We start from the raw sequence: 10,242 nt of genomic DNA, 5'->3' as shown, positions 1-10,242 counted from the left end.
ATGATATCAATGTTTTGGAATCTTCCCATCTCTTCTCTAATCTTGCTCAAGGTATCGCTCCTACTGCTCATTATGTCATTCAAGGAAAAGAATATAGTATGGGTTATTATTTGGCTGATGGTATATATCCGAAATGGTCCACAATTGTGCAAACTATTCAAGAGCCAATAGGTCCAAAAAAAATATATTTTGCTACGCAACAAGAAGCATGTAGAAAAGATGTGGAACGTGCATTTGGAGTTCTTCAATCGCGTTTTGCAATTGTGAAAGAGCCTGCTCGTTTTTGGAGAAAAGATGTGCTCATGACATAATGACTACATGTATAATTTTAATAACATGATAATTGAAGATGAACGTGATCTTGATGCTCCAATTGAAGTTGGAAGAGAAACTCCACCTCCAGAAGTTGAAACAGCTGATGATGAAAGTACGCGATTCCAAGAGTTTTTGGCTCGGTATAGACGAATCAAAGATAAGAAGCTCATTTCTCACTTCGAAATACCTTAATTGATCATTTGTGGGAGAAATATAGTAATAATGATGTTTAAAAAAATATACTATTTTTTCTTTGTCATGTTATGTAATTTTCTTTATGTAATAAATGTTTAAATATAAATTAAGAATTTTCTTTGCTTAAATTTTATCATTTCTTAAAATAATTGGGTATAATTTGTAAATTTAGAAATAGTGGGTGTTGTTTGTAATTAATAATAAAATAAGAAAAGAATATACTGAGAATATTCTTTTTTGAGTGAAAAAATGAGGAAGACTATTGGAGTAAAACTCTACCTCATTTTGAATTTCCCTTATTTTGAGGGAAAACTTGAGGGAAACCATTGGAGATATTCTAATTGCCTGCACAGCTGAGGAACGCAAGAACTTGCAAACTCTTAATTTTTCTTTCTTTTCTTCCTTTATATAATTATATTTGTCAGCAATGGAGCTCGAGAAAGAGACTCGTTCCAATCTTTAATAATGAAAACATGAGGCATTTGTGTTTCTTTTCTTGTTTTTGCATTTATTCTCTTCACATTTTTCATTTTTTGTATGCAAGTAAGCAAGAAGCCTTTTAAGTCCATTTATAAGCTAAAGACAAGATATTGATTGTTACACAACAGTGGAAAGAGTATAAAACTGGCAGCACATGCGTGGAGAATCAAGACACTGTCATAAGTTTAAGAGAAGAGATGTTTACGATGAAACCATAAGCATTTGTTATGAAAATTAATTAATGACATTATTGAAAAATAATTGATTTATTAGACAAAAAAATATTGTCACTTCAAGAAAATAAAAAACAAGTTACCGTTGTTAGAAAACAATTCAGAAGGTACGAGGTTATTGTAGACTGTAAATATAATTAAGTAAGGAAATAATAAGAAATTTTTAGAGAATATTATTTAGAAATTCATAATTACATTAATATATATATATGTGATACAGTAAAACCTCTATAAATTAATAATGTGGAGACTGTAATATTCTATTAATTTATCGAATTATTAATTTATTGATATTAAAATCAGCTCAAAAAACTAATTTAAGATTTTAAAAATATATTAATTTATCGAGATATTAATTTATCAAGTATTAATTTATAGAGATTTTACTGTAATTTGGAATATATTTAGATTTTGACATGTAATCTGAAAAACATTTGAGACGGACAGGATTCATCGCAATGTAATAGTGCATTATGTAAAAAAAAAAACTAATGTATCATGTATTTGCTGTAATGAATGAAAATCCAAATACGTTATCCAAAAAAAACAAATATTCCCAAATATGTTCGATTACAATACATGAACCAAGATAGGAATGCGCTATATTATTAGTTCGCGTGTTTAGTTCTAAAAACGATTTTCTTCTTTGTTTTTATCACAAAACTAACAAAATAACAAAACGAAAAGAAAAAAAAAGCAACAACGTGTAAAAACTCAACAAACCCAGTGAACCAACCACTCACACATGTGGGTGTGCCTGCGAGTAGTTCCCACGCGCTTACGAATCGTGTAAGATACCTTTTGTCATCTCGATATTATTGTCTCTCGATTTTAACCATTTTGAAATTTCTTTTATTTTTCCTAGTTTCTCAGAAAGTCTAAATTAACGTTCTTTTTCAGTGTCCTCTCAATTTCTTTCGACGAACTTTTTTTTTCTCATTTTTTTTTAAATAATTTTGATCGCTGCTACGAAGAACGAATCAGTCCCTGCCAAACCCTAGAAGACGACAACGACGAAGACGAAGACGAAGACAAAGGCGACTTGTATAATAACTTCAATTTGACCTTCGGAATCTTCAGATCGTGAAACCGTAGAAGCAATCGAGCTTAGAAACGTCGATATTCTCAGCGCGATGAAGCCGATTCAATCGCCTCCAGGAGTTTCCGTTCCGGTTAAAAGCCGTCCTCGCCGCCGGCCAGACCTTACCTTGCCGCTTCCTCAACGCGATGTTTCCCTCGCTGTACCTCTTCCTCTCCCACCGACTTCCGGTGGCTCCGCTCCTTCTTCCGCCGGATCCGCACCTTCCTCCGGCGGTTCGGCGTCTTCAACTTCGTCGAACAACACCTCGGAATCGAAGAGCTATTCGGATTTAGTTCGCGGGAGCCGGATCGGGAGCGGAGCTGGTGGGACGGTTTACAAAGTGGTTCACCGACCGACGTCACGCTTATACGCTCTCAAGGTGATCTACGGGAACCACGAGGAGACTGTGAGGCGTCAGATCTGTAGAGAGATCGAGATTCTGCGAGATGTGAACCACCCAAACGTGGTGAAATGTCACGAGATGTTCGATCAAAACGGTGAGATCCAGGTTCTGCTTGAGTTCATGGACAAAGGGTCTTTAGAAGGTGCTCATGTGTGGAAGGAGCACCAATTAGCTGATCTCTCTCGCCAGATTCTAAGCGGCTTGGCTTACCTCCACGGCCGTCACATCGTCCACCGAGACATCAAGCCCTCGAATCTCCTCATAAACTCGGCTAAAAACGTGAAAATCGCTGACTTTGGAGTGAGTCGGATCTTGGCGCAGACCATGGATCCTTGCAATTCGTCTGTAGGAACCATCGCTTACATGAGCCCTGAGCGGATTAACACCGATTTGAACCAAGGACAGTACGATGGTTACGCCGGAGATATCTGGAGCTTAGGTGTGAGCATTTTGGAGTTTTTCTTGGGGAGGTTTCCTTTCCCTGTGAGCAGGCAAGGTGATTGGGCAAGCCTCATGTGCGCCATTTGTATGTCGCAGCCTCCGGAAGCTCCTCCGACGGCATCTCCGGAGTTTCGCCATTTCATTTCTTGTTGCTTGCAGAGAGAACCGGCGAGGAGGCAAACGGCGATGCAGCTTTTGCAGCATCCTTTCATACGTAGAGCAAGTCAGAGCCAAAACAGGTCTCCGCAGAATCTACATCAACTCTTGCCTCCTCCTCGCCCTCTGTCTTCGTCTTCTTCACCAACCACGTAGCGTTTTCTCATCCCTCTATCTTGGATTTTTTTCGAATTCTTGGTTACTGTTCTTGAATGTTGTCCAATTTTGCGCAAGCTTTTTCGTAACTTATCAACAAGGGTCTGATTTGTTAGTGGAGTAGAAAAAAAAAAAACAACTTGGGAAAGTGGAGAGAGGGTTTAAGGATAATTGAATCTTCTATCTTTTCGGGTTAATGTTTGCTTGGAAAGGGAAAGAGCAATGAGAAATTCTTATGCTTAATGATGGCAATGACTTTGCTTGTATCACAAATGTAGCTTTACTGAAATTTTGTTGAATTTTCATAGAAGTTTTGCACCCCTTTTTTTTTATTTGCCGTTTATGCTTCTCGATTTGCGTATTAAGCTTCATGAAGAGGACGGTTTCTTTTCATTTATGCTAATGGCTTAGTGCTCACTTGTTTAGTTTTGTCTGATAATGTTCTACACTAAAGCTTGATTATGTCTTCTTATTGTTAGTCAAACATTGTAATTCTCTTGTATTTAGCTGAAAGCAGACCATGAATTCCGCACTCGTAACTCCAATTCGCTCATTGTTTTGATTATATGTTTTTCCTCCGTTTTCTTGTCACAATTATACTCTCTTCTTCTCTCTGACTCTATCTCTCAATGGGATTCCAAATCGCAAAGTACTACAGTAGTAGAGTCGGTGAGTGTTCTAACTTCTAAATAATCAAAATGTGGATCCTTTAACCATCAATTGATACCTAGTTCTACCATTCCAAGTCTTTCTTGTACTACTCTAAGCTCTAATACTTCTTTTCTTGCACATGACCATGAGAATCATGAAATGTTAATAATAGTACAATGAGTGTTGGGGAGGTTTTTGCTCTGTGGGGTTTCTCGTATTTTGAATAGACTCTTGAGGTTTTTGTCTAGTTTCTGTTCAGGTGCTGAATTTATTAGACTTGATTACTTTAGTATGTAGATCAAGTTACATGTAGTAGATAAGACGCATAATCCGAGTTAAGAACTTTCAGTTTTCAAACTTACTTGCGTGATTCGTGTGATTTATTAGGAACGAAAAAAGTCGCTGTTTTCTCCAGCTTAAGTTACATGATGAAACCAAAAAAAGAAACCGCCTTTTATTACAAAAGGGCTCATTACATGAATCAAGACGACACCAACGAACAAACAAAAACAAAACCAAAAAAAGCAACAGACATTGAAATGATTCGTATGAGTTCCTTTCCTTGGTTGGGGTCAAAGAGTTGTATGGTATATATACACATTTGAATCATCTTTTGCTTTGCTTTCCTTAGTTCATCAACCCATTTGCTAGTTTTGCCCTCAGATCTTTCCTCAATATCTTCCCTGATGGAGCTTTAGGAACCGAATCAACGAAGAACACTTTGTTGATTCTCTTGTAAAACACAACCTGTGTGATTCACAATTTTGCATTAGCCAAATAATGATTCATTTCTCATCCAATAATCAATCAAATTCAAAAACACCAATTTTTTTTACCTGTTTTGACACGAATTGTTTCACATCATCTTCAGATAACTTGGAATCTTTGGATTTGACAACAAACGCAACAGGAACTTCACCAGCAGCTTCTTCTTTCATCGCGACGACGGCGACGTCGGTGATATCGGAATGACCGATGAGAAGAGCCTCAAGCTCCGCCGGAGCAACCTGAAAACCTTTATACTTGATCAGCTCTTTCAATCGATCGACGATGAAAAGCTCGTCGTCGTCGTCGATCAATCCGATATCTCCGGTGTGAAGCCATCCTTCTTTGTCGATGGTCTCTGCCGTGGCCGCCGGATTGTTTAGGTATCCTTTCATGATCTGGTGACCACGGATGCAGATCTCGCCGGGCTGATTCTTCGATAGGGAATCTCCGGTGTCTGGATCGACGATTTTCATCTCGGCGTTTCTCACCACTGTTCCACATGCTCCTGATTTCACCGGAAAAGGCTCTTTCGCGAACCCTAATGACATCGCTAGCACCGGACCTGCTTCCGTCATTCCGTATCCCTGTTCGGTCAAACATTTCCAAAACAACACAGAGAAAAAAACTTGTTTAGTGGCGAAATCTTGTTTTTTTAATAATTAATAAAACCTGTAAGCCTGTATTTTTCAGATTTTATTCTTTATAAACAGGAAATTTTGTGATTAGTAATCTGCCAAGTTGTGAAATCATTGCATAACTTTGAAAGAAAAAGAAAACGAACTAGACTACTTTTTGGTTGGTAACTAGTTGAATTGTGTTTTAAAATGCGAATATGTAGATATTTTGCCAATTAATAAAAAGTTGTGGAATGAAAAATAAAATATAAAAATGCAGTCTTGCTTAACAGAAAAAAAAAACTATTAAACAAAAAATTACTGTAAGTTTTAAGTCGTTTAATTCCAAGATTATTTTTACCATTTTGAAGTCATGTATTCTACAAAACTGTTACCAATCAAAACCAGAAATTTAATGCGGAATCAGATTTTATAATTCTGCAAACTGATTACCAAAATATATAAAAAAATAATAATGTTTTCTTGTCTAGATTATTATCATCATTATAAACGAGTATTCATACTAACTAACCATGAATAACCTTAACTTCTATATTCACTATTTTTTTTTTGGTTTAATAGGTAATGAGATTTCATTCCATCTTCTAATCTCTCTTAATACTGAATAAACAAATAATTAATCCGAGAGACACACACACACCTGACCGAGTTTGGCATTAGGAAACTTGGCACTAACGGCATCTTCAAGCTCCTTACCAAGCGGAGCCGCACCAGATTTCACCACTCTAATCGAGCTCAAATCATACTTCTCCGTCTCCGGCGACTTCGCAATCGCCAACACAATCGGAGGAACCATCGGAGCCACCGTCACTTTACACCTCTGAATCAGCTCCAAAAGCAGATTGATCTCGAATTTCGGCATTATCAGAATCGCAGCACCGACTCTAAGCCCACATAGCATGATCGAGTTCAGCGCGTAGATGTGAAACATCGGCAACACACAGAGGATGACGTCATCTCTGTGGAAATACAGATTCGGATTCTCGCCGTCGACTTGCTGAGCGACGCTCGTGACCAGTCCCTTGTGACTCAGCATCACTCCTTTGGGCAGTCCCGTCGTGCCGGAGGAGTAAGGAAGAGCCACAACGTCGTCGGAAGAAATCTCCATCGAGTCGATCTCTGTTGACTGAGTCAACTCGGTGAATCGGAGGCAACCTTCCGGGATCGGGACTGATTCGTCGTCGTCGGTGCAGACGATCACGACGCCGTCGAGGTTTTTGATTTTGTCGACGTAGCGAGACTCGGTGACGATGAGCTTCGAACCGGAGGCTTTGGCTTGTTTCGCGATCTCCGCCGGAGTGAAAAAAGGGTTCGCGGCGGTTGCGGTTGCGCCGCGGAAAGAGGCGGCGAGGAAGGAGAGGACGAACTCGGGGCAATTCGGGAGGAGGATCATTACGACGTCGTTTCGGTTAACGCCGAGTTTTTGGAAACCGGCGGCGATTCGACGGGAAGTGACGTGGACGTCGGAGTAAGTGTATACGTGGCCGGTGGGACCGTTGATTAGGCAAGGCTTGGAGGCGAATTCGGAGATGTTTTGGAAGATGTAGTCGTGGAGAGGGAGATGATTGGGGATGTAAATATCCGGTAGCTTTGATCGGAAAATGACGTCACTACTGTTGCTGCTCTGTTTCTGCATGGCTTCTTCTTGTGGCGTCATAGTAAGTTTTGAGATAATTTTTTTCTTTTTCTTTTTGAAGATTTGGATAATTTTGGTTTCGTGATTGTATTTATAGGCTTTGGCCTGAAGGAGTCGGATGTTGTCTCGGAGGAGATTATATAGAAACCTCATCGGAGAAGACGGTGGGGTTGGTGAAAAGGTTACTATTGTAATTTCTTGGTTTTCTTGAGGGTCATTTTGACATTTCGTTATACTATGTGTTCTGAATTTTCATGTTGCGTTTGGTGAGCTGCAATTTTTTTTTTTTTTTTGGTTTGAAAATCACATAAACTTATAAACTAGTGGTAATATAGTAGCGGGCATTACTTAAAAATCACTAGATTTTGTATTTTCTCTTTTTTACTTGGTTTTATTATCAAATGAGAAAAAGGGAAATATATCCATTGGAATAGTAATTTATTAAATTTAATAAATAAGGAAATAAATTCATTGTTTTTCAGGAAAAGACATAGCAAAAAAAAGTTATATTTAGATTTTTGCCATTTTTGGATATATGAGTAATGAGTGTATTCTACTTAATTTGATATATTTTCTTATCTCTTGGTTTAATGTGTTTTTGTTCCATAGAAGAATCAGAAATGTATATTACCAGGGAACATATCTGAACTCTTGACCGTCGTCATTTATGATATTATGAAACAAAAAGCATTAATTCGAATTTGTAAATTAATCAAGTGGGTTAAAAATGGGAAGCTTAAGAGATACAGGGATGGGATTGGAAATAAAGGAAATGGGTTTGGTGAAAAAGGGGTGGGTTGGTGAAGAAAGGGAGATAGATATTGATTGGGCTTTGGTGGGGAAAGTGGGCCCATGTTGACGATAAAACCTAAACAACAGTCCAAGTAAAAATGGAAGAACTATGACGATAATTTTCACCAACCCCACCTCTTTTCAATTATTTATATAAATATCAAAGATAAGAAAGTAATATACATATCTCCAAAATCAATGGACAATAGTTTTCTTCACCAAACACAATCCTTTCTTCAATTTTTCTTTTTGTAAGTGGGTTTTTAGATGATTAATAGATATAGATTTCTATAGAGGTGAGTAATCTTATATGTACAAATCGTGAAATAGTTCTTTTTGTATAATCATAAGACATCTCCCTAATCTATAGATCTTTTCCAATTGAGTTGGACTTTTCAAAATAAAAATCATCTTATCTTAAACTAGTGATCAGCAATATTGCTAGAAGGTGACTAACCACAGAAATGCTACAGGTCTTTTACGATTGCGATTGTCCATTAATTGATCATTGAATTAACTCTTAATAATATCAACCAAAAGAATACAAAATCAGTGGATAATAATCATATAATGTTGTTATCTCTCAGACTACCAATTAAGATGCGACACGTGTATGAAGTTTTTCGAAACTGCACCGGCCCGGGCAATAAGTTGACGAAATAATCTCGGCCTCCCCGACCCGAAAAATAGTGCTTTCGAAATTAAGTCGAGTGTCATAGTCACTTCTCAGGCATTTCCGCATGCGAGCCACAGAGCATATATATATGAAAAGACGTCCGCATCACATGCATGCAAAGCATATGCTATTGTGAGTTTGTGACCAAGATGATGTCAAATTATAAAAGTCGGTCAAATTGTACCACTAAACTCTTGGATCTCTCCTCGACATAATCCAAGAAAAAAAAAGCCATCAGTTTTCATTCCATCGAATCGGATTCCCCGACTAGTTAAACTGATACTTTCTGATTTGAATATCTGAAAGTCTTCTAAAAAACCAAAGCCATGCATTATGACCATATTCTTGTGACAAAGTGATATAACGGTGGATGGCTGAAGGAACACGTCATTCAACACGTGTTGTAAAGCTCCCCTATGATGATAGAACATATTCAACCGTGAATAAAATTTAAGAAATCTCTGTGACTGGCGTTGCATTTAATGTCTCGCTGATATTTCAATATCATCAAGAAAAAAAAAAGAAATGAATGCAATGTAAAATAACCACATAGTTTATTCGTTATACTTTGGGTATTTATTCAAATGAAATAGTCTCTGCTGATATCAAGTATTGGTCATGTGGAGACAATGCCTTGATGAGCAAGTCTCTTCTTTGTTGGATGACCCAACGGTAACAAATGGAAGTTAACTGCAGTGACTATTTTTGAACTAAAGATAAACTTACTTTTGGGACCACATACATGGGAAATGGCGATTGCTTAAATGGAAGAACAAGAGCATTGTCTATCCTCTAAGGGCTTATTGTCGCGTGTATACAAAAGCAGTAAGTCACGCTCTGCAGTCTGCAACAGCTAAAGCAAGAAACAACAACTGGCGTTTAGCGTTTTGGATCGACTGGAGCAAGCGGCTGGGTCATGAGGAAGCCCTTGGTGCCTAAGCACTATAAAAGGAAGATGCTTTGGGATAGAGAGAGAATTGAAGAGAACTTGAGAGGTTGTAGAGAGATTGTAGCTAAGAGAAAATTCTATTTAGCATAAGCTTTGTAATAGTTTTCTTGATACAAGTAAGAATCGAAGAGTGTCTAAGTGCTAGTGAAGGGCATTAGGCGGATCTCTTGATTCTTCTTTTTGTAACAGCTGCTCTCTATTGGTTCTAGTGGATTCCGAGGTGAGCCTCGGCGAGATGTAGCGTCCTTTAACGGCGTGAACTCGTTAAACTTGTGTGTGCTCCTTTTCTTTCAGTTAGTTTCTGCATTTCATCATCTCTGCAATCTCTTTCCTCTGTTTTAGAACTCTGTTCTTGAAGTGTGTTCCGTTAACTATCACTCAAAGTCTCAGATCTTGGTTTGTTGCGTCTCAGGCTAAAGAAAGTCGACATTTTTTTTGCACATAGAGTCCTAACAAAGTGGTATCAGAGACAGGTTGCGGTATCTGTGGTTCCGAAGTTGAATCTCAAAGCCGTGAACCATGTCATCGTCAAGAGTTGAGATGGAAAAGTTTGACGGTCATGGAGACTACACTATGTGGAAAGAGAAGCTCGAGGCACACCTAGATATACTAGGACTCAGTGTAGCTCTCAAGGAAACTGATACCTCGAAGGAAGCACGTGTAGAGAGCAAGGAT

The 10,242-nt window shown here is 38.1% G+C and overlaps 2 protein-coding genes across 2 annotated transcripts; one reads left to right on the top strand and one right to left on the bottom strand.

The window, feature by feature from the left end:
• Positions 1-2,156: 2,156 nt before the first annotated feature.
• Positions 2,157-3,786, top strand: LOC18010809 (mitogen-activated protein kinase kinase 4). The gene has a single exon (XM_024150471.1). It carries the CDS (start codon positions 2,357-2,359, stop codon positions 3,458-3,460), a length of 1,104 nt encoding a protein of 367 aa, XP_024006239.1. The 5' UTR covers positions 2,157-2,356; the 3' UTR covers positions 3,461-3,786.
• Positions 3,787-4,460: 674 nt separating this feature from the next.
• Positions 4,461-7,275, bottom strand: LOC18010668 (4-coumarate--CoA ligase 1). Its single transcript, XM_006392950.2, has 3 exons — positions 6,155-7,275; positions 4,948-5,463; positions 4,461-4,858 (listed from the first exon to the last, which is right to left on the bottom strand). The coding sequence occupies exons 1-3, from the start codon at positions 7,169-7,171 to the stop codon at positions 4,739-4,741; spliced, it is 1,653 nt and encodes a 550-aa protein (XP_006393012.2). The 5' UTR covers positions 7,172-7,275; the 3' UTR covers positions 4,461-4,738.
• Positions 7,276-10,242: the final 2,967 nt, after the last annotated feature.

Source organism: Eutrema salsugineum, unplaced genomic scaffold (assembly GCF_000478725.1).
Source record: "Eutrema salsugineum unplaced genomic scaffold, Eutsalg1_0 scaffold_7, whole genome shotgun sequence".
In the NCBI taxonomy this organism is placed as follows: Eukaryota; Viridiplantae; Streptophyta; class Magnoliopsida; order Brassicales; family Brassicaceae; genus Eutrema; species Eutrema salsugineum.
The sequence above is the reverse complement of the archived record's forward strand: the minus strand, read 5'-3'. Positions and strand labels throughout refer to the sequence as shown.